Here is a 24342-nt window from a genome sequence, read left to right on the forward strand (position 1 = left end):
TCTGTACTAGACGGTGATATAGATTCTCTTATCTTTAGTAAACTAGTCAGGTTTGCAGATGATGCCAAATTAAGAGGACCGGCAAAGACGTAAGAAACAGCAAATGAAACTGAAAAATACTGAGATCAAATTCAGAGCTGGGGAAGAACCTGGCAGGTGAGGTTTAATGTAGACGTGTGCACAGATTTGTCTGCAGGTAGTAAGAGAATAAACTATAAATGCATACTGGGAGACAATGAGATAAAGGTGGCTGCTTACGTAAGACATCTGATTGGGCGTTTCAATCTGGGGACAAAAACAAGAATGTTAGTACATGTGGTTACAAGAGTAGAATCTAGATCAAGACGCATTGTTAAAATTGTATAATACACCAGTGAGACTTCATTTCATGTGAATTGTGTGCAATTTGAATCAGCACATTACTGAAGAGATATCGCTGCTCTGGAATCAGGTCAGAGGAGGATGGCAGGGGCACGCGACCCAGGTACTCCACGTCCTCAAAGGTTTGTCCACCCAGCTGACGTCTTCAGAACGAGCTGTGAAATACAAACTGGGGGAAATGTGGTTTTAATTCAAGAAACTGCTGGATGAGGTCTTCCAAACAGGAGGGATGGGAGCGTTTTCTTTACTCAAAGGGTGGTGGGAGTGTGGAACAAGTTCCCCAGTCATGGTCTTGTAAGGCGACACCCTGGCCTCTTTCAAGAAGTCACTGGATGAGATTCTCGCATCAGTCAGCTGCTAACTATCGAACCGACCATAGGGGCCTCTTGTTCACGTCCTTTCTTATGGTCTCTTGTCTGCTGTCTTGTCAACAGGGAGTAAGAGAAAGATGGGGACTGCGAAAAGAACATCTGATTCCTGGGTGTGCGTGATTGTGTCTTTCTCTGTGTGTCCACATTCCAGCGTGTGTGTGTGTGTGTGTGTGTGTGTGTGTGTGTGTGTGTGTGCACCAAACTGTGTTAGCTCCTTCTCTGGGAAAATAAAAAAGAGAAAAAAATTGCCAGAGGACCTGTTTAGATCTAGATCCTATTTATTTTTTAAATTACTGGCCCTACAAACGGTGAGGTTTCTCGTCTGTTGATAGCTTATCAAGATTGAATCCAGAATGTCACGTTAATAGGGAAAGATTAAATTCTGAATGCCCTTCATCCTCTTTTGACATTTAACACCTTTCGGATTCCAGAACAAGGGGGCTGCGGCCGTGAGGACGAGGCAGAAACCAGCCCCTGTCCGAGACCCCGGCCACTCCGGGCGGCGTGCGCGAGTTCCCGGCGGCAGAGGGGCCCGTCTCTTTCGGACGGGGGGGGGGGAGATCACAGCGGACAGAAGGCAGACCCGGGGGAGGGGGCAGCCGCGTGAGCTCCGCTTGCGGTGGAGGAGGGCGGGGGACCGCAAACCAAAGGCGCCATGACCGTATACCCCTGGGGTCTCAAATTCAATTTCGCCGAGATTCACACGGCAATCTGGGATTTGATTTGCAGCTCAGATACAGGAGAACGTCATCTGTACTGCTGTGTTAGATTTAGCTTGCTCTGCCTCTTTTATTTGAGCACATTTATCAATGGAAAATGTCTGAGTGTATATATAGCATACAGTCCCCTTTGGGCTTTGATCTGGGTGTGAAATCTGCCAGGTTCCCTTCGGACTGGAATCTCGTCTGTGGTGTGAAGGGGTTCCCAGGGGGTGATGGGAACTGTAGTTTTTCCTCTTGACTTCCTGCAGCCATGACCGTAGAATATGATCAGTTCTGTGTCACTTTGTCACTTGTTGCCTGAGCTGGCCGGGAGGTGAGACACTTCCACTTACTGCCTGCCTCTGCTTTATCTTCCTGCTGTGAGGAATCTGGGCCACCAAGATTTTCCTTTGAATTACAAAGGGATCCCAGAGAGTCTGGAACTTTGGTGTAAAATCAGAAACCTAAGCCACAAAGTGCAAAATCCATGGTAGACATAGTACGGTTACTTAATTTCATAGAGGCTGCCTGGATCATAACACTCATTTGCTTTAGGTCTATTGGCTATATGACTTTCGGACCATTATGGCTGAATTATTTTAGTGGATTATCCTAGACCAGGATTGGACAATCCTGATCCAGAGGAACCTTTGTGTTTCCACATTATGATTATTCCAACCCAGCCCTTCATAACGTCAATCGGGTCTTTATTGGCCTAAAAGGACCCATTTAGCAGCTTCTCCCACCTCTCCTGGTTGCTGCTGCCTTGGGGAGACCTGGAAAACCTGGAGATAAAGCAGCCCTGCAGGATCAGGACTTGCCCCCTCCTGTCCCTTGAAGATTAGGCGGCCTTGTTTCTGGAAAATTAGCAGTCTTCCGTGCAGAGTACTGTTTACTTACAGAGAATAGATAGGATAGTGGAATCCGATAATTCCTTGGCCGTCTGGTTGGATTACAAAGCCTTGTGTGTGTGCGTGCACTATGGTGCTATTTTCATAACCAGACACCATATAAACTGTTCTCGGCAACAGACCGAGGAAGGTCTTGCAGCTGACCAACAGATGTACTGTATGAGTGCTAAAGCACAGACACCAGCATCAGCTCTCTAACCACAGGGGGATAGCATTAAACCATCATTAGAGTTATGAACCTTCACTACGTGGGGTCTGTCGTATGGATTGTAGGGGACATAGGAAGTCCGCACAGTTCCAAGAAGGTTTGAAACGAGTTTTAATTTAATACAAAAAAGACCATTTTCAGGAGTGCAACAGCGTGTACAGTACTCTTTTGTACAGCTCTGAATTCAGTTGTTCTCAGGAAGGGTTTTTACTGTGAGCACAGGCCCTGCCCCTCTCTGTACGTTAGAACCTATAAAAGGATTGTTCCACACATGACACTATGGCTCTTTGTACAAAGCTACCCCCCGCCTTTCAGTTATTCTCGAAATATCACATACAGCAGATGTCCGTCTCTCTGCGCAGAGTAAATTTTGAGGGACAGACACAGCCGATCAGATCAAATCAGACACAGCAGATCGGAACAAATCCTGCAGAATGAAAGCGAATATACAAGAGCTCTCTCGTCGAGGCGGCATAATCTGTTCTGCATCACCCTTGTCATGCTGCAGTAAGGACTAGTCCTCCGCTTTCAGCGGCGAACACGAAGGGTCTGGAATAGAGGCTAGGTCTCCTGCATCTCAAAGCAGCACGCTCCCACCTGGCACCTGGACCGAACTCCACGGGAACAGCTGCTGCCTCTTCAGCATGTGTAGCAGTCTTTTCATCTTCAGGTTCTTGAAGAGACAGTCCAGGATTTTCTCATCTGCCCTCTGTTCAGCGTCCGAGCGCCTCAGCCCTCCCCCAGACCCGAAACCCAACGGCTCACAGCCCGACCGTCCGGCCCCAGAGACAATCTGCAAAGGTTATGAGAGAATGTTACTGTGAGAAAATGTAGGAACGCTTTGTCCACTTCAGAAAACACTAATGTGCCACCTCTGTTCCTATCCAGCTCTCCCCATGAGTTACAAAGCGGTAGCCTCTCCAAATCGCACTCCGGATTAGTGATAGGTATGTAGTTAAGTAAGTTAAGGACACATTCAGGTGATTGTGAAATCATTTTTGGATATTGATACTGGAAATCCTAGTTTCAGTTTCCAGACTGGGACACTTACAGTGTGGAGGTTGCATGTTCTTCCCAAATCTGGGTGGGATTTCACTGGGTGCTCCCGTTTCCTTCCACATCCCGGAGGAATGCTGACAAGGGAGAACTGGTGTCTACAGTGTTTGTCCCAGTGTGTGTATCTGTGAAAAAAAAAAGAACCGCTGCCCGTTCTGTCTCACACATAGGCGCACATCATTTATAACTGTTTCTTAAGGCAAAAAGATCTGAGATCAGCCGCTGTAGCTAAGTTACTAGAGACTGGCAGTGTCGGTTCCTGTAATACGTCATATCTGGGCTAAAGAAAAAAGTCCTCCCTTCCTTCGGTTGGCTGGGTGGGGCGGAGAATGCAAATAGGAGAAGAATGCTTTTGTCTTCTGCCCTTAATTTAGAGCCGTGTGCCTGACTAAGTAAAGGTAATTACAGCTTTTTGAAGATGCTTCCTGTCTCTCCTTGGCTGTAATCAGTGTCCAAACTGCCTGGAGTCAATACCCCCTGTCTGACACTTCAGCTTCCAGCAAGCGTGTTTGTGCAGCCTTTCCTCCTCGGATTCGCTGCCAGCCTGGGTTCGGAAAGATCTCAGGACTCTTGTCAGAGTGACAACTGGAGCAGGAGGGGCTGAGGGAAGCTCGCACTGTAATTAAGGATTGTTTGCCTTTCGTTATTGACAGAGCACTAATCTACAAGGCCTATTTAATGTGTTCCCTGATAGCCATCTTTCAGCGCTAATTGATTTCCGAGGGTTTAATACCTGCTGCTTCTCTGGTTAAAAGAAAATGCAAAAAAGGCAGTTAAACAGGGACAGGGTTTTTTTTTTTTTTTTTTAGACGGAGACATGCTGTGAATCTTTTAGGACTGCAATGCTGTTTTAAACGTCCAGAAATAATGCCGAAAAAGCCAGTGCTGCTCCGTGAAGATCATCCGGACCAGAGTGCAGGGAGTGGGCCCTGTGATCATTGTGCTCATGTGCCCATCGTAGGGATGAAGTGTTCCTGGGACCCGTGGGTTTTAGGAGATTAGAGGGGTGAAGCCAGGTTAGGCATCATCGTCCTGCTGTCCCAGTTTTAGGTCTGAAGCAGGTTTTCCTTTGTTGCAATATGATGATTCTATTTCTGCAATAAAGTGTGAAAACCGTGCAAGGGTCTGAGTACTTCTGCGTATATAAAGTTTTTGTATAAGCCTCATTAAGTGTCAGTGTACAAGATCCTCTCTTTGCCTGCACACACACACACAGCCTGTTTTAAACAGGAAGGCAGCAAAGATCTGAGTCGGTCCCTCTTATCTCCCAGCACAAACTCCAGACAGTCTCATTCCGTCGTGAGAGAAGGTCAGAGCCAATCTGCACTCTTCCTGCGGAACAACAGAGACATGGAATTGCTGTGACTTGCTGGGTCTGTGACTTGAGCCCTCTGACATCCTGCTCTCTCCCTCTCTCAGTATCTTTCTCCCAAAAGAAATCCTCATGACCTCCGTGACACACCCTGGAGCTGCCACAGGTGAGCTCATCACTAGGGCCAAGATTCAGGGTCAGAAACGTTCAGCTCTTTGTAGGCTGCCAGTGTAGGACATTGCTTCCATTGCTGTGTGTTCAGAGCATACCTGTGGCCACATTTCCCTGGGCTAATTCCACATGTGCAGCTCCAAGTAACATTGGCATTAATTATTTTTTCGCTTGCCTGTGATCATTCTCGGTTGGGCTAGCAGCTGTCCTGTTTCCTCGGCAGGGCGCACAGATTGGAGCATCAGTGCTGGATTGCTTCTGTCTGGCCCTGCACTTTTAGACAAAGGCTGAAGATTTCTGTTGGAAGCTCCCTGCAGCGCCAGTGCCACAGGCAGCAGTTGGGGTTGTTACGAAACCGACTTACTGGTGTGAAAGACTGTCATATCGCCATTTATATTTGACTGGAAGATGACAGTTAATAGCCGCAGAGCGGAGTCTGTGATGCTTTGTTCTTTCAGCTGTAAAGATTTCTTCATTCTTAAGGTTTGCTTGCCCTGTGTTCACACATTGATGCTGGTACTGACGAGCAAATTAATTTGGAGCGAAATCACTGGGGGATTGTGCTCTGCTTGACAAGTATTGTCTGATTTTTTTTGAGGTGTGCATCTGCGTTTTGGGGTAGGGGGTGGGTGGGGGGGGTGTTTGTCTCTTTGGAAGCCTATTAATGCGATGTTTGGAAAGAAAATGCCTGTCCTCCTCAATTCAATATATAATTGGGCGAGTTGCAATGCATAATTTACCCATAATGCAGCATGTTCCCATAATGCAATGTGGTGTAGACTCATTCCTGTTTCAGACAGGAGAAGTGTAAGAAAGGAAAACAGCTCTTGTTGTGTCCAGGATGAGGGCTTTTGCTGCACTCAGTGGTGGACCTCACTGCTTTTAGTCAACATGTTCGATTTCGAGATGAATTCCCACGCAGACCCGTGCAGGTCCGAACTGTGGCTTGGCGCCTCTGTAGTTTCAGAAATGGCCGCCGTGGCCCACTTGCAGGGCAGCGTGCGGTGCTCTCTTTGTGCAGGCCTCCTCCTCTGAGGAAAGAACTAACAGCCGGGAAACTGTGTGTGCTTCTTTCGCAGTCCGAGGACTCGGAAGGGGAGGAGAACTTGCTGGGGAACCCGTACTCCCTGAAGCTGGAGTTCGTGGACGACCCGAACTTCAAGAACCGGGTCAACTACTCCTACACCGCCGTGCAGATCCCCACTGACATCTACAAGGGCTGTAAGTAGCACCGCCAGCAGAGTTTCTTTATTCACACAAGCCCCCGTGACCCCGGAGCTCGCATCACTGTGGCCCTTTCCGCAGCGCTCGTGGCCAGTCCCTCGCGGAAAAAACAGCCGGGGCAGTTCGGGAAGACAGACTTCCCAAACCCCTCTCTCGGTTTCACTTTCTCTGACAGAATGGCTAGGGTGTGCCAGAATTCGTTTTAACGCGGCTGTCGCGTGATTCGGAGACGAACCTCTTTATCCATTGGTGCCCAGTACATACCCCCCACTCTGAGTCTGATCTTATTTTTCAGAGTGATCATAGCGAACCTGGTGGAAGGATTTAGACCAGGGGAGTGCAGATCCGATTCCTGAAGGGCCGCTGGCCTGCGGAGTTTTTAGATCCCTCTAATTCTCCAGCTTCTCAAGAACAAGGAAAGGCTTCAACATGGCCAATTAAGTAAATACTGAGTTCAATTCGGCAATTAAGGGCTGCAGCCTTCCGACTCTCCAGCACTGGAGCTGTGAAGCGCTGATTTAGACCTGCACAGAGTTAGCTGGATAGTAGATATATCTACAGTACCATCCAGTTTTCTTTATCGACTTTTTTTTTTTGCACAGCAGATGTTCCAATCTCAAATGTCACCATTTGTTAGTGTCACGTTTGTGTCTGGCTCCTGGAGCCCCGGCAGCTTGGCTCATTTCCCTGTTAGTTGCCGTTTCACGGCGGGAATCTCCTGCCAGTCAGTCCGTGTAATGAACACGGATGTGAGAGCCCTGCTGGTGTAACGGTAACCGCGACGACGCGCTGCGCTCAATTGCCAATCAAGTAGTTGAAGGTGCGGGCAACATCTGGAGCAGGACACATCAGGAGGCCTCCAGCTGCTGGCTGCTGGGGCTAGGCTCGTGGGGCGGGACCGCGCGCCGCGCGAACGAGGCTCTCTCTCCTCGATGAAACTCCGTCCCTTACTCGAGACGCGTCTGCAGAGCCCTAGAGAGAGGGGAAACAAAGGGGAGAGAAAGGAAGCCGAGCGACAGTGAGGATTTATTAATAGAAACCGTTTATGTGCAGAGCGTTTTTTTCCCCCCTCTCCTTTTGAAAGGCTGAATGAGACGGTCGCAGTGTCCTGGTTTGATTTGTCTGGGACCCTGGCCGGTATTCAGATCGAAGCTATTCCCTCAGCGCCGTAATGAACCTTTTTACGAATCATTATTTCAGCAGTGACTATAGCTGGCAAGACTCAAAACTTTCTAATTAGCTCGGGTCAAACATCCACACGTCTTTTTTTTCTAATTATCAATGCTTATTACAAAATGGATACAGGAAAAAAAAAAAGAAAATTACAGTGAAAAATAGATTGTGGCCTCTTGTGGTTGAGAATGAATGGAGGCGCTGTGCTCCCCAGAGGGAGACACGGGGGACCAGCAGCATGGACTGTGGAAATGTGCACTGGAGAGAAGGGGACAGAATGTGAAATATTGCATGGCTTTTGTCAAGTAAGCAAGACAAAGTTTACTTTTTTGCTTGTAGGAATCGCGCGTGAATGTGCTCTGCAAAGCATGACACAAATGCTGGCACAGATGAACACCTGCAAACTCTCCGCACACAGCACAGTGAGGGCCGAATGGGCGAAATAATGCACATTGAAAACGCAAGCACTACAGTTATCTGTTACACGTTTCACATTTTATGCTCTCGTTTGCATATGTGTATACGAGTTGAATACATATTTTAATGCTGTTTAGTACAATGTTTGTAAACATCTATAAATTTAACAGCATATTAGCGTGGTAGATTGGATTTTGTCAAACTAAAAAATATAATTCATTTTCGTTCCCCCTTCCCTAATCTGAAATCATAAAATCGGCTCAATTCAACCCCATAATAAGTCATAAGAAGAATCAGGGACTATTACAGTGCTTTCCTCCAGATTGCACACCACCAGTCCAGTGTCATGTGCTGTTTTTCATGCTGAGAGCCCCACAGCTCCTTCAGCCGGGTTAGCTATGATCGGAGGAGCGATGCAGCTCTCTCCTGACAGCGCCGCAAGGTCCTGGCTGAGGCCAGGCAGGTCGCGGGGTCACTGCCCTCACCCCTGTGCGAGCTCTGGCTGACCCTAGCCTGACCCCCAGAGGCGGTCAGCTGAGGGTGCGCTGCCTTGGCCATGATCGGCTACTGACGCAACCCAAACGTCTCATCAGCAGCGTCCTGACTTCGCCAGTAAGGTGGAAACACTCTGGAGCCCCACTCCTTTATGACTGTAGCTGAAATGTCTGCGTAATGCCACACACGGCTCAAGGAGGTACACAGTGTATATTTCCAAAGCATAATGAGCGTCTGCCTGTAGCGTTCATGAGCAAGCGTCTAGGCTAACAGGGTTTCCATTGTGTGAAGGCCGTGCACACTGTATGGATGCAGCTGCAAACGAAGCTTTTCTGCCGAATTTCTAATACAACCCCACTGCCTGCTTTAATAATACGGAAGCTGGAAAACTACTGAGGGGGACAGATACTGAAAAGGCAAAAATACAAAAAGGCATGCATCACAAACTGGAGCCTGTTATCAAAGTACGACAAAATAAGCAATCGTTCATTCTCACTTGGCGTTTGAAAGGGAGCAGTAGCGCTGTATAGCTGAGCCAAGCAGTTCGAAAGCTCCCCTTTCATTATTTAAAATAAGTAATAGTTCACCTTCCATTCAGTATTCAAAATAAATGTAGAACTAAGTGGTGGGAATATAGTAATTAAAATAGGACTAATTGTGCTTTCAGATGAAGAATAAATTCAAACAGGCGTGAATGTGAGAAAATCCTGTCACCTTTGCACCACTCAGCTACTTTATTTTGCTCGGCCTAAAAGATCTAAATTAATGTCGGCTTCAGCGAGGGAGCCCGGGGATTTTTTTGAATGCCGGCTCTTCTCTGGCTCCGAGCTCTTGCGGCTGCGTCTGCCTCAGGATTGTTTCTGGCTCACGCTGGGCTTTCGGTGTTTGTTTTAAATGATTTTTCAACCACACGGAGCTGCCGTTCTCCCACTAGAACTGGGGAAAGTCAGGATGAAGGGCCCACGTTGGCTGGCACCGGGATTGTCACGAAGGAAAAGCGATTGAAAAGCAGGACCTGCAGACGGAGCTCTGCTCAGCCTGATCAGTGTAAATGTGTTCATGTAGTGAGGCCTCCGAGTGGCTCACATGCAGCATGCTGGAGAGCAGGACCTGAAAGGACAGCAGCACTGTGTTTCTGTCCTTAAACTTTCTGTTATTTTCGTAAGGCAGGCAGACGTGTCAAGCAGACAGTTTTCGGCCTGAGTCCAGTGTCCATCCATCCACTTTCTAACCTCTTTATTCGATACAATGAGCATGGCGGACGAAGGGACTGTCTGGCTGGGAAGGAGGGACTTTCTCCATCTGATAAAAGGGCTGCAGAAAGGAAGAGAGACTCAGGGCAAACATGGATCCTTTTAACCAAACATGAGATAGTCTTATCCTCCAGAGAAGACGTAAGGAGTGAGAGGGAGAGAGTAGGATGCTGGAAAACCAGAGGGTTCAACACTAAAAGAGAAAGGAGCTTTGAATCTGTCCACGAGATTTAAGAGGATGAAAGTGCCATTGAAGATCTTCAATCACGGCACTCAAGAGGATACAGAGGAAACGTTCGCTCAATGGATGCGATTTTAATTAAACAGATGGATGAAATAGTACCAGACAAAAGAGCCCGTCTCTCAATAAAGACTAGCTTTCTCTTTAATAAAGTGGAAATCAAGCCAAAAAAAAAAAAAAGGCGAAATGAAAGCAAAGCATGTCTCCGAGGCCGGTTTGGGAATTGTGGCGCAGCGCGGACATGCTGGCAACGTCCCCGATTGGCTCTCCTGTTCACACCCCCCCCGACACACGGACGGTGATAATAGGGTTACATCCTGCCTCCCCGGGCCTGGCACATTTTCTGAACGGCAGGCAAGGCGCAGTCTAACCGGAGGGTATTTAAATACCATTTAGCGGCTGACGTGGCGCTGCTGCTGCAGGCGGAGCTCGATGACTGCGGTGCCGCCTGCGCTGTGGCTAACCGGGCATGTCTTCAGAAACGGCGGAGCATGTCGCGCGTTTTCCCCCTGTGAGCCGAAGTCCGGCCCTGTCACACGAGGAACCCTGTTTAGCTGATGAGATTCTTGGTGATGGGATTCAAGGGCACGCGCTCACCTGGGTGTGATGGGTGAGGCTTGAGGATATACTGTAGGGAGCCTTGTGGTGCTCGGCAGTGGCCTTTAGGTGTAATCCTGCTCAGTCTCTGGGGTAAAGCCTCCTGCGCTGGAGAGCTGATGTCGCCGTGATCCCTAGAGACGCCTCACGGAGGGTGTGGTCCGTGGCAGAGCGTGATGATGCGCTCCACTCGAGGAGAGCCTTCTGTTTTTAAAATAACGTGCCTTGTGCTTCGTCTCTCTCTAGAGCGCTGGCTGCTCTGAAATCACTGAGCTCTTTCCTCTGTGGCAGGCTGATTGTCCCTGACAGAGAAGGCGAGGTTCAGCCGGCCTCCGGTCCCCCCCCCCCCCAAAAAAGAACGGCGGAGGGCGAAGTAAGAAGTTAGACCTCCGCGGGGTTTTTTTTTTGTTTTTGAAGGAGAGAAAAAAAAAATCCAGTAATGTAAAAAAAAGAGCAGGAGAAAAAAGCGGCCTTCCAAGAGAAATCATTTTCTTTCGGCCGGGCAAGCAGGGAGTCGTTCTGAAGAGAGAATGAAAATGGTGTCATTACGGCAGCTCTGAAGGTCGGCCGCGGAGAGCGTGCGGCGCTCCGGGAGACGTGACTGGGGAGGACCTCTTTAAATTGGAGTCAGACACACTGAAGGAGACGGTTTCCCTTCTGATCAGCGCCAAGGCGCCCGAGGCCCTGGGCCCTGCAGCACTGCTGTCTCTTGTCCTCCCCCTGTCCGCGCACTCTGGCAAGTCGGTCAGGATCACTGAACAGACACTGGACTGCAAGGAGCCCGACTTTCTCTCGCCTGGCTGGCGGGACTCAAGCAGGCAGCTTCGTCAGCAGGCGCAGGCTGCAAAGGAGCAGGTGAAGGTTTATTCCTGTTGGAAAGAGAAGAGAAGAAACACAACGTTTCGGGTGTTGACGCCGTGTGTGCGTTTCTTTTCTTCTCCTTTCCTCATGGCATGCACCCCGTTTGAAGGTGCAGGGAAGTGTGCCGGGGTAGCGCGGGGACCCCATCAGCGTGCTCTCTGTGAGGGCGGGGCAGGGCGGCTGGACCCCAGATGTGTGCAGACGTGACAGTGGCACACAAACGCGCAGGCCTGCCGCACGAATCGGGAGCCTGTCGCCTCGTACCGCTCGTGACCATTCGAAGGGTGTTGTGACGAGTTGAAATTATGCGAAGACGAAGAGGTGCCGGGGGCTGTGCGGCCGTTTTAGGAGACGGGGGCTGTACTCCGGCGACGCACGGGCCGTTCGAGCTCGGCCCCTGTAGGGTGCCATAAGGCTTTGTGTTTCGTTGGAAGTTGTTGGAATGTAGAAGACGGTAATTTGTTTGAAGAAGGGAGCTTCCTCACGGCTGATTGACGTGCTGTGTTTTCTGACTTCCAGCGCCATTTTACTGGGGACGTGTGCTCAGGGTGGGAAGGGCTTCCCAAGGCGCGGAGAACTCGTGGCTGGGGGGGGCGAGAAAGGATTAGAGAAAAGCCCGCGCAGCAGGAAGCAGAGCGCTGCAGTGCGGGAGGGGGGGTTCAGTAAAGAGGGACGAGTGGACGTGGGGTGCGTGCACTGGGCCTCTGGAGCTGATCGGAACAGGTTACACAAAGAGCTGCGGGTGCGTGGAGCAAGTCACCTAACCGATCCGCTGAGGCTGCGACCTTGAGGTCATTCAAGACACGTCGGGGTGAGAATCGTGGCTCAATTCGGTTCTGGCAGCGCGGTGAACAGAACGGGCCAATCCTCTTTTGACCTACATGTATTGTGTATATACAGTATATATATTTTTTTTAATTTGGTGGATGTGGCCAGCGGGTAACTCTTTGAAAGCACGCGCTGTGAAGCCCACAGTAAAAACAGTGCGTTGGGTTGTCAGTCTGTCTGCCATGAAAAGACTGCTGTGATCTCCCCCTCGTCTGTCACCTCTGGTGCTCTCATGCCCTCGTCACGTCGGGCCTCTCTCGCAGGAGAGATCGTGGGCTGCCGGTGGGGGCTCCTGTTCAGCTCCGTCATAGTTATCCGCTTGGCCTGTCATGCTGCCCGCCCTGCCCAAGGGAGCACAGAAACCAGGCCCGGTCTCGGGCCGCTGAAGGAGCGCTATCATTCGGCCGCACGCTAATTAAAACATGGAGCACAACACCCACCACTTCACCCACCACTGAGCGCACAAATTACATTTCATTTGTTTATTATTTACTGTGTCGCCTTTAATTAAAAACGCAATCAGTTCTGCGAAGGAAGCCGGTTCTCTCTCTCTCTCTCTCTCTCCTCCCCCACCCCTCTTGTTTGACAAGGATAGGGGGGTCTCGTTTTCACAGCTGCGCCCTCCGATCCCGATTTTTCCCCGGAGGCGCCGCCAGGCAGACGCGCGTGCAGCCTAGGTGGCCGCTGTCCGTCGGGGGTCCCGTCCACCGCTGCTTGTCCATCAGTCAGAGGCTGGGGGGCCCTTACCGCCGGAGCACAGAGCAGCAGCCGCCACAGTTCAGCTGTAAAAGAGCCAGGCGCAGGCGTGTTGCTGTTCCGTGTTCCGATCGCGACGCGGCGGCGGCGGCAGCAGGGGGTCCGTGCACTCACCCCAAAATTCGAATCTAATAAAATAATTGCATACACTTACTGTATATAGCGCCCTTCTGGACACTCCACTCAGAGCGCTTTACAGGTAATGAGGATCCCCTCCACCACCAGTGTGCAGCCCCACCTGGATGATGCTCCAGTCCGCTCCCCACACACCAGCTCTCAGTGGGGAGGAGAGCAGAGTGATGAAGCCAGTTCAGAGATGGGGGTTATTAGGAGACCATGACTGGTAACGGCCAGGGGGGAAATTTCATCCCAGACTGCTACCAGGGCCCAGGCGCAGATTACTCCAGGCCCCGGGGGCTTGCAAGAACGGCGTCTTCAGCTCCGGCGTCCCCAGTGGCCAGGGGCTTTCTGGGAGTAGGCGAGCATGTGCCAGCCGGTGTGCTGCCAGGTGAAGCACTCAGGGCCTGATTTTGGTGCTCGTAGGCCCTGGGCACTTTCACTCCCAAGTGTGCAGAAAGAGGGGGGAGACGCCAATTGAATGACGTCGATGGACACGATGCACTTGAAGCTACTCTCACGCTAAACCCCGTGACTGATGGAGCGGGTTTCTAGAACAGCCGCTGGATAGTGTAGGATTATTGATCTGGAGCACCTGGAGTCGATCGCAAGCCTGTTATTCCAGCTGGTTTTTCGTGGGTCACTAGTGTTTCCCTCCTTCGTGGGCCCCAAGAATGTCGTAAGACCCTAGTGCCTCATGGGAAACCCGGCACTGACTGCACTGCGATCCTGTGATTGGGCCTCCCGTGAGCGGGAGTAATCGGGGCTCAGCGCACAGAGCCAGTTACAGAAGCGACGTCACCCCCTGGCCTCTGAACTCTTGACGGAGTCAAGCTCTGCCAGGTGAGCTGGCACACGCCAGGCAAAGGAATATGAAAAGGTTGCAGAAAGGGGAAAAAAAAAACAGCCAGCAATATTTAATCCACCTCCGTCGGCGTTTGGGGGTGGGAAACCTTGAAGGGTAAAGGAAGAAAATGAGATCTGAGAAACATGCCTTTCCATTCGGTGCGACGAGGCTGCTTTCTGGGCTTGTGGGAGGGGTTCAGAGATGCAGGCATGAGTAATCAAGGGGTGAGTTCAGGGCAGTCATCTCATTCGACTTATCTGGCCTGAGCTGGCCACCGCCCAGGTCCTCGCTGAGAAGGCGCTGGTGCATGTCTGTGCCCAGTAATGAATTTAACGCGACCAGACAGTTTTGGGGCTCATTAAAAGCTTGGGTCAGGAATGGGAAAAACATTCTCATTCCCCCAACCTTTTTGTTTTTTATCCGGAAGGCAGAACGCGTCTGTTTTGACGAGATGGTTTTATAACTCGAGCGGCGTGACAGAGGGATTAAGGGTGATGAAACATTTTGCTGACAGAATTTATGACGTGGATAGGTGACGTCACAGACACGGCAACTTCTGCACCGCAGGTCACGGAGAAAGTCGGTTTTCTCCAGACGAGACGGGTGCGGTATGCAGCGAATAGATTAAGGTAACCTGTTGCCACAAGGGATGAGTACAAAGAAAGCAGAATCCTATAAGAATAAATAAAAGTCATCACTATGAAGAAAAAAAGTTTATTTCGGCAAATGCTCATAAAGTCAGAGAAAAGAAAAGTTGTTATGCTCTACTCCCACTTTTTCCATATAGGCTCTCCAGAAACATGCAGTATCAGATCTCTCAGGGCATTTGAACTGAGGGATAGCTTTTTAAAAGATATCATTGGAGAGGAATTTAGAAAATGAAAAATGCGTCGCGCCGTGACGCTGTTTCGGAGCTGCGTTGGCGATAGGGGGTTTGTGATTTTCTCCGGCGTTTTTTTTTCTCTTCCACTCTGTATCAACCGTCAAGGGGGAGAGTGAGAAGAAGAAAAAACCCGGAATACATCAAATTAAACGAGTCGGCTTGTATTTCCTTATCTTGGAAAGCTCGTATTTCTTGTTAGATAGCTTATCGCGATGAATAAATCCCAAGAACATGGCATTGTCAGCGCGCCTCCTCTTTCTGCGGCGGAGGTAGGAGACTGGCGGTTTCCTGACGCGGCGCAAACACTGCGTCCTACAAGCGCTTAGAGAGCCACTTCAGCTGAAGGACATCGGGTTTCACATGGGAAGTCACACGGGGGGAAATTCAGCGCCAAGTCCCTGTGATGGCTGCGAGATCGGCCGGGGTATCAACAGACCGGCTTGATACAGAGACAACGAAAGAGTGCGCTCTTCGTGTTTGGTGATCTCCGTCTTTCGCCATTTCTCATATCGATTTTGCTTGATGATCCAATTAATAATAATAGAAAGAGTACACGGGAGAGGGAGGGCATCCTGCCTACCAGACCCCCCCGACCAACGCTTTGCGTAAAGAAACGACTCCTGTCCTCAGTTTTAAACGCCTGCTTCCGCGCAGTTGCCTGGGGTGTCCTGTTTCCCCATGGGCTCTGAAGTAAGATGGGTTGGGTTTGTCTTCGAGGACTTCAGGTAATGGGATCCACTTTTGGTCGTCTGTTTTTAGGACTTGAGAGCAGGGCCGGATTGTGGTGTCCGTAGGCCCTGGGCACTTTCACTCTGAAACGTGCAGAAAGAGGGGGAGACGCCAGTTGAATTGCGTAGATGGACATGATGCACTTGAAGCTATTTTCATGCTTAACCCCGTGACCGATGGAGCGAGTCGACCGACCATCACTTCGATACCTCTAGTTTTTAGAACAGCCGCTGGATAGTGCAGGATTATTGATCTGGAGCACCTAGAGTCGGTCGCAAGCCTGTCGTTCCAGCTGGTTTTTCGTGGGTCACTAGTGTTTCCCTCCTTTGTGGGCTCCAAGCATGTCGTAAGGCCCTAGTGCCTCATGGGAAAACACGGCACTGCTTAAGAGACCAAGTTCTTTCTCCTCCGCAGAACAAGATGCTCTTTCATGCCTGGAATTTAGCCGATTAGTGTTTTTTCTATCTGATTTATGAGCAGCTGTATGTTCTCTGTAATGTCTCCATCATCGTGCAAGCTGAAAACTATTTAAACATTGTGTCTCCCCCAGGAAAGCCAGAGGAGGGGGAGGTACTGTCTTTACACAAAGGCTTGTGGGAGTCTGGAACAAGCTTCCCAGTCATGCTCCCAGCCAGTATTCTGGGATCTCCTCAGGAAAGGGCCGGATCTTTGGATCAATTAGTGGTAGCAGGCAGGGGAGCAAGATGGACAGACTGGTTTCTTCTCATTTGTAGCTGTTTTTATGGTCTGTAGGGTGGGCAGTACTGTGGGGTTGTGCCTTTTTGGAGTTTTTTTTGTGCTGCCCTGGGCAGTTCAGGTTCTGTTTCCTCAGCTGCGCCATGAGGCTGTAAAGAAAGTGCATGAAGTGAGGACGAGTTTATTCAGGTCATTTCAAACCCACGTGTAGAGTTCGCAGCGGAAAAGCAGAGGAGTGAATTTTACTGGGATGGACGTGCAGCATTGCTTGGCTGACTTCAGACGCTTTTGTTTCCCACAGCTCTTGGACTCGCGACATGTGGGCCAAATGATCAGACGGAGATGCTGATTGTGTTACGCGGTGCTTTCGCTGCACGACATCTTGTAACAACCTGTGAAACTCCCCGGGGAACTCTCCAGCTCTTGCAAGTTGCAAGACTGATTGTAGCCTGAATAAGTCCTGAATAATTAAATACCACCCCCATCCCCGACTTGACAAACCTATAAATTACAGGGCCCATATGCAGAATGTTGAGGAAACAATCAGACCCAGGAGCGCTCCTCTCTTTTTTTTTTAATGGAGAACAGCGCTCCGAGCGCCCGGATTCAGATGTTCCCTTCGCTGACAGGAGCAATTTACTTTGCATCTGCTCACTGCCCCCAGCTGGTCTGCCAGCTATGAGCAGAGGGGGCGTCTGTCCCGTGTGTGTGGGAGGAACGCGTGCACCATCCCCATCCGCCCCTCGAGACAGGCAGCAGCAACACCCGCGGGCCAGAGACAGCGCGCGGGAACTCGCTCTGCAGCTGAACGGCTCTCACGGGACCGGGTCCTGGCAGATCCAGCCGTATCCTTTGTTTATTTTTTTAAAAAGTCGGTTGTGATATTTTTAAACGGAAGCAACTCTCATCGGGATGTGCCGGTGGGAAATTGAGCACTTCGTAGGAAACAGAGCAGTGACCACTGATGCGTTCCGAGCTGCAGGTACAGAGCTGCTTTTCGTAATTGTTGCTGGTGTTTCCCTGCAGGAGAAGGCTAGTGTCTATGTGTAGGACTGAACTGTAGGACCGAATCCTTCCTGGCTTTGAGCTCCACAGGCTTGCCTGTGAGTGGAACTCTGGAAAGAGAACAGAAGACCGACCACGAGCAAGAGGGGCTCGTGCAGCCCGTCCAGCTCACCTGGCTATTAGTTAACTTGTCTGAGGCTCCCGCCCAGAGTATTCTCTAAAGAAAACACGGTATCAGCGCGCACAGTGTGGCTGAGTGGTTTGTTCCGGCCCCCCGCGACCCTTTGTGCAAAGCAGTGCCTCTTGCCCTGAGTGGAGGACTATTATCAAAGAGCAGGGGGAGAGAGTGGGAGGTTTTCCTGTACACAGAGGCTGGTGGGGGTGTGGAACAAGCTGCCCAGCTATGTGGTTGAAGCCTATACCCTGGTTTCCTCCCAAGAAACGGCAGGACGAGATTCTCGGTGTTACCGGTTCAGTGGCTATGGCCGGGCAGGTACTTCAGGGCTCAGTCTGCCGACAGCTGAAGACGGATCTGGTGCAGGTTCGGGCCGGCGGAGGCCGTTTGGATCGGAACCGTCCGCACTCGCTCGGCCCTGGCTCGGGGGGGGGGGGGGCTCTGCGCGTGCGCCAGGGAGGCCACCGGCCCGTCGGAATGAAAGAGGATCTGTAATTGAAAATCCAAGCAGAGAGGATAATGATCATTTATTTGTCTGAACTTTTAAAACGAGCAAAAAGAAAAACCTCTGCTCGCGAATTCAGCAGCTTATCTGGCAAGCGCCCCGGTTAATTAAATCTAAAGGCATGCAAACACAGATTTGTGCTTCCCCAGCTCGGCAGCTCACATCCCTCTTCATTTAATCAAGCCGGCATTATAGTTTTGATTGCACTACACATCTTTTTAACTTCTGCATAGCTATTAAATAATAATTGAAATTAATACCCGGAGTAAAGTGATGCAAATGGAGGCAGTGTGTGGGTGTGCGTGTGTGCATGTGTGTGTGTGTGTGTGTGTGTGTGTGTGTGGGTGTGCGCGCGTGCGTGTGTGTGTGTGTGTGTGTGTGTGTGTGTGTGTGCGCGTGTGCGTGTGCGTGGCGGTGGGGGCTGGGGGCTGGGGGAGGGAAGTGCCGTCTCAGTGGCTCACATGACAGGTCATTGGCTGTGGCAGTGAGACTCCCGCACTGCAGCCGCGCGGCTGGCCCCGTGCCTCGCAGGGCCGTTTCACGCGCTCGCCGCCTGGTGTGGACCGCAGTGAGAGAGAGGTTTGGATCTGCGCGGGACATTCATCACCGGCCCGCGTTTCCGCTGGCAGCAGGGGATCGGGGGCTGGCGAACGGGTCCGACTCCCTGCCCTTCGTGTCTTGACCCGGCACGCCGCCTTGTTCCCGGTCTGTCCTGCTGAGGGTGTGGAGGGGCTGGGAGACCGTTTCTGCACGGCTGTTGCGCAGGCGTGATATGTCGTGTTTTATTAGGGTGCGGGTGCCCTACGTGCCCCACAGCACTGGGGTCCGGGGTTCAGTTTTGCATTGGAGCTCCTTCTGCGTGGAATTTGCAGGCTCTGCCCAACTCTTCATGGATTCCTCTGGGCTCCGGGCCTGACCGTCTCGACGATTCAGTGTAAAAATACTTAGTATACACAGTATTTTAATATTTCAAATAATCTTTACTAATATTTTTTGTTTGTTTTGGAGCTATCGTTGCACTTTGTGAAAGACCTCCAAAGCCCTCCAGCCTCTTTCTGTCCCCACTTTTATCTTTTGGCGTGTGCATTTTCACTCAGGAGGAAGAGGGGGTGGGGCTCACTTTTTATAGCTTTTCAGGATGTGATGTCATGGACGATTATGACATCATAAGGAGAAGGAGGCCCCGGACTCCCAGCGCACTTTCAAGTGGATTGGGCAGTGTTACACGGGGTGGGGGGGTTACGAAACTGGTGAAAATCAGGATTGGACCGAGCGGTTCTGTCAACTTGTCAACACTCGACAGACAGACAGGGTGTGAGTGCTGTCAATCTAGCTGGGGTAACTACGGAAACAGGCGGACCCCCCCCCGTTACCAAGGTCTCAGCGGCTTGTCCTCCCCTTTCTAGCCACGGTGATCCTGAACGAGCTGAACTGGACCCAGGCCCTGGAGAAGGTGTTCATCGAGAACCGCAACGAGGACCCCTCCTTGCTCTGGCAGGTGTTTGGCAGTGCCACCGGAGTCACCAGGTACTACCCAGGTAAAAGAAGCCGCTCGAGAGGAATGGGGGACCCCTGGCCTGGCACGTGCCAGAAGCCCTCCCCCGGTTCTGCCTTCGCACGTTGCTGTGCACGCGAAAGAATTAAAGCTGATTAAATTAAAATTACACCTACATTAATTGCAACTATTAGACTGACAATATCATACAGTTTGAGAAACGTATGTGGTGACATAGCCCCGTTCAAATCTGTGCTGCAGGACAGCAGAGACACCCCACTGTCACCCCACAGTGGCTTAAAGCACAGCTAAATGTCCATTAAAGGAAGAGAAAGGGGGAAAATACTCTCGTGCCACACTGCTAAATTTATTTCCTTTACAAATCTTTACTCTGTAATGTTCAATTTTGTAATTCTGTAACTCTGTAATTTTCTTCATCCGGTCTAACTTAATAACTGCGGATCTGAAGCATTTTCCAGAACGCCTCATTCCTGGCATCGATCAGGGCTTCGGTTTGTCTTCTCCCAGGATCGGAATGCTTCAACAGTGTAGACGCAGGAGATAGGAACGTCTCTCCTTGTGAGCGATCAGACATGGGGTGTGGCACGGAGTATCAGCAGGGTACTTTCAGAGTCTGGTGGTCAGTATGCAAAGCATTGCCTAACGAACAGTTGATCAAGGTGGAATCAGCTAGAAGCTGGCTGATGAAGTGTGTCACTTCCTGGCTTGAGAGAGCTGAGAAGCAGCATTGTTTCAGAACCAGCCTTGTTTTCAAGTCATTTTACATTTCAAGATGGTAGCACCCATATTTACAGAAAGTATCAGTTGTCAAGTTTGAGCATTTTCAAATTATTACTCCCTTACTGTGTGTTAAACCAAAAGCAACAACATAGAATTGGCAGGTATCTTTTATTTCTGAGACATCTTAAAGGAGCCTTCCCTTTTTCTCCCTTTAGATATCAGACACAGAAGCAGGCCACATGCAGAATTCACTCTGATGAAATTGTGGCTTTTTGTTCTTAATTTGAACAACGCTAATATCGGAGGGAAAACCCACATTCTCAGAGCACTGATTAGTAACAACAACACAGCTTTTTTTTCAAAATCGTTTTAAACAGTTAAACTTGGCAGTCTTAAATGTTTTATGAATTTCTTCCTGGCATCAGCTTAGATCTCTTCAGCTCACAGAGGCTCAAACAGAGGCTTTGTCATCTCTGATCGCTCACCTGTGGGCACTGCTCCGGCTGTCCCGATTGCTCTGTGACCGTGTTTCCTGTTTGTCTGTGCCCTGTGTCCAGCAACGCCATGGAGGGCTCCCAATAAGATCGACCTGTACGACGTCCGAAGGCGACCCTGGTAAGCACAGCATGGTTTTGATCTCCAGCTGTGAAGTAACGGTGAATACAGTCCTCCTAGTGTTGGCTGAGCTGACAGATAGTCTATAAGAATAAATGAGAACATTAGAAAGGTTACAGAGAAGGGGAGGTCATCTGGCCTATTAAGCTCATTTGGGAGATAGCAGCTAATCGATCCAACAGGTGTGTCCAGTGGTTATCTGAAGGAAGCCAGGGTGGCGGCTTCAGCAACATGGCTGGGTAGCTTGATCCACACCCCCGCAACCCTTTTTGTAAAGAAGTCATCTTTATCACCTCGTTCTCGGCAGCCCTGTTTCAGAACTGAAGCAGAAAGCGTCTTTCCTGCCCAGAGCAACAGCTCTTAAGAGCACCGTGACCGTTATCGTCCGGGGCTGGGTGAAAACAGAGGTAGTACACCTTGTCTGCCTTTGAAGGAGCTGCTCTCTCGCTGTCGGCGTTCCTCCATCTCCGTCCTCTCGGCCTCCCGTTCCTTTCCTTATTTCCGTCTCCTCCATCCATCCTGCGTGCCTCTGCCAGGGCTGGCCCACACGGCCAGACGGAAGGAGCCATTTGACCCATTCTGCCCGTCCGGTAGCCAACAGCGAGCTGATCCAAGGATCTCATCCAGCTGCTTCTAGAAAACAGCTGGAATAACCCTTCTAACATCCAGCCCACGGCTCTTCAGGACGCTGAAGGCAGGATTGAAGCATCTGAAAGATTCGGTTTGCCGCAGAAAATCGATTAGCGGCAGGTTTATTTTTTGCAGACGGATTCTAGAAGGGGTGTTGAGAAGCAGCTGGTGGGGGAGACAGGTTTGCATGTGTCATCTCAGGGATCCTAGTGGTGGCTCTGAGGTCGAGGCAGGGCTGGGCGGGGCTGGGCTGGCTCTGCTGTTCTGCAGTTCTGCTGGCAGGTGGGGCCCGTCACCGTTGCCTTCTGACGGGGTCATTCTGATGACGTTTTGCCCCTCTGGGGGGCAGCCCTGCTCGTCCAGCAGCTCCGTAGTGCTCGGATGAAAACGATGCAGTCGGGGCCGGTTGATTAATTACACTCTCAAGTTCCCTCGCAAGCAACTGCAGCCCCCGAGCTCCCAGTCTGCGCTCCCATGACGGCTAATGCGTTTTTTTTTTGGTGAGTAAATAACTTCCATCTGCTTTGCTTTTCTTTGTCACTACGTGGCTGGAAAAATAAAATGGTTCTGGGATGAGCCCCTACTACCCACAATGCATGGGAGACGCCGACGCTTTCCTGGCTGTGGCGGCACCTTCCCAAGGTTTTCCCAAAGTGGAGTCCGTGGGTGGCTTGCAGTGTGACAGCGGGGGACGTCTGGGGACCGACAGCATGCCTGTGAACTAGCGATATGTTTGGTGCAAAATGTGGAGTCAGACAGCGCGTGTAGTGGTCGCGTAGATCATGGTTCATGAGCTAAAAGCAGAAGGAGAATCTGCCCCAGGAAAGTCAGCAGAAGGCAGTTGGAACCTGAAGGCTCTTGATGCAAAGTGATGCTGAGGCCGGCAGTGTGATTGATATACAAACTGAGAGCAGGGGGGACATGTCTTTACACAAAGGGATGTGGGGGTGTGGAACAAGCGGCCCAGCCATGTTGTTGAAGCCAGTGCCCTGGCTTCGTTCGAGAAAAATCTGGACGAGATCCGGGGGTCAATTAATTACTAACTAGCAAACACGCCAGATGGGCCAAATGCTCTCCGCTCGCTTTTAACCTTTATGTTCTCTGTTCTAAAACCAAGATTGAGACGGCGATGCACAGTAATTTGTCTAGATGTTAATTAGCGTCTGTGCAAGTTGTGACCCGTCTGATGTTCTTAAATGGCAGATACTGTAGGTCTGAGTCCAGGGGGCTGGGCCACAGTTCCTGCGTTACTGTGCTCTGGGGCATCATCAGGGCTTCGGTCATTTCATCGCCACATTTCAGACAAACCTCTTTGTAATGACGCAAGCTCTTTGCCTAACAAATTGCTCCTGCCTTTCCCGCTTCACGAAGAGCCCTGTGTTTAAAGATGAGGAGACTGGCTTGTCTGGCCCTGTGTTAAAACTATTAAATCATCATCATAAACAGAACCTGCTTCCTTCTGTGCCATGCAATAATAAGACTCAACTATGTAAAGAGATGTTAACAGGGTCTGAACTGACAGACTAATTAGATTTCCACTGTCAGAAATGTCCCTGGTGATTCTCCCTGACAGAACCTGATTTAGCAGAAAACCTGTAAAATAGAGTATAAATCTTAGAATGAGGAGCTCTGGTAATTGGAGTGTTGCTGAGGCATTTAGTCACTAACGTGAGAGGCAGAAGCTGGCTGCTGTGTTCTTTCAACAGATGTGCAAATCCAGTTTCTTTTTCAGAAACACAGTTTGCTGGTTAGAATTCATGTCATTTCTGTAGGCCTTGGATTGGCACAAAAACACAAGGTAGCACAACCGTTTAGCTAAGTGTAATATAGTGACCAGTCATTTATGAATTATTATGTAACTAACAATTTTAGGGATTACTGAAATTCCCATTAAAATAATTGCCTTCCAGACCAGCTTCCAGAATTTCTGCTGGGCAGCTCTGGAGGAAGAGTTCAGGTGTCGTCATTCCCAGCATTACTTGTCTGATTCCAGCAGACCCTCCTGTGTGTTAAGTCCTTCCAGATCGGGTCGGTACCCATCCTGTGTGCAGTGTCGTCCCTCTAACTCCTTGCCGTGTTCACCTGGGCATTAGGGCAGCTCACCTGCTGCGGCCTGGCTGTGCCGTCTCTGGCTGGACAGCCCGTCTGCTGGCGCGGGTTCGAGGGGTGTCAGGCGCTCACCAGCAGGTGGCACTGCAGTGAACGGGGCTCGTGCTATAGCGCAGTGGTGCCCAGTCCTGGTCCTGGTGACCCACACGCCAGCTGCTCCCCATTCCATCCCGCCTTCATTAGAATCCATACACGGCCAAAGAGGGATCTTCATCTGAAGATTTGCGTTTTGTTTTCTAGTCCAAAGTTTGGGATTGGATGTCCCCCAAATTTATTTCACTTTCAAAATACAATGGTTAAAGCTCCGACACGTTCAAGAGCCGAAACAAGCAGCCATTGTTGATCTTACTATTTATGATGTCAGTGCACATGGTGTGACTGTGAGACTGATGGCTTGGCTGGAACGAAACCCAGCAGGTGTGTGTGTGTGTGTGTGGGGGGGGGAACACTGGGCCCAGGATTGGGAGCCCCTACATTAGCAGCTGGCACAGCTGCGCCCTCTGTGAGTTCAGGGGTCAGGTAGTGCCAGTGTTGCCCCTGTGCCAGCACACGGCTCTCTGGGTCCGGTCAGCGTGTGCGTGTAGAACAGGAACACGGCACCTGTTTCCCTGTTGCTACACAAGATGCCGCTTCCTGCTCGGCACTGAAAGCTGGAGGAGTCGCTCCGGGTTCCAAGACAGAATGGCTTGGATGTTTGCGGAAAAGTTTGGGTGTGGGGGGAGGGGGGAGGGGGGAGTAAGGTCTCAGGCGCCTCTGGGACGGCTGAGCGATCTCTTTAATTAAGTGATGTTCCGATTCCTGGTGGCTGAGCTCGTGATTTTCTGCTTGTGCTCTGCGAT

The 24342-nt window shown here is 50.5% G+C and overlaps 1 protein-coding gene across 1 annotated transcript in view; it reads left to right on the forward strand.

The window, feature by feature from the left end:
• The window catches only part of cacna2d2a (calcium voltage-gated channel auxiliary subunit alpha2delta 2a), a 252724-nt gene that overhangs the window by 163530 nt on the left and 64852 nt on the right, over positions 1–24342 (forward strand). The window contains exons 6-8 of the mRNA XM_088915597.1: positions 6191–6332; positions 19320–19451; positions 20707–20764. Of these exons, the coding sequence (XP_088771723.1) occupies positions 6191–6332; positions 19320–19451; positions 20707–20764 (332 nt within the window). The remainder of the gene's footprint in view (positions 1–6190; positions 6333–19319; positions 19452–20706; positions 20765–24342) is intronic.

This window comes from Atractosteus spatula, chromosome 5 (genome assembly GCF_055471065.1).
Source record: "Atractosteus spatula isolate fAtrSpa1 chromosome 5, fAtrSpa1.hap1, whole genome shotgun sequence".
In the NCBI taxonomy this organism is placed as follows: Eukaryota; Metazoa; Chordata; class Actinopteri; order Semionotiformes; family Lepisosteidae; genus Atractosteus; species Atractosteus spatula.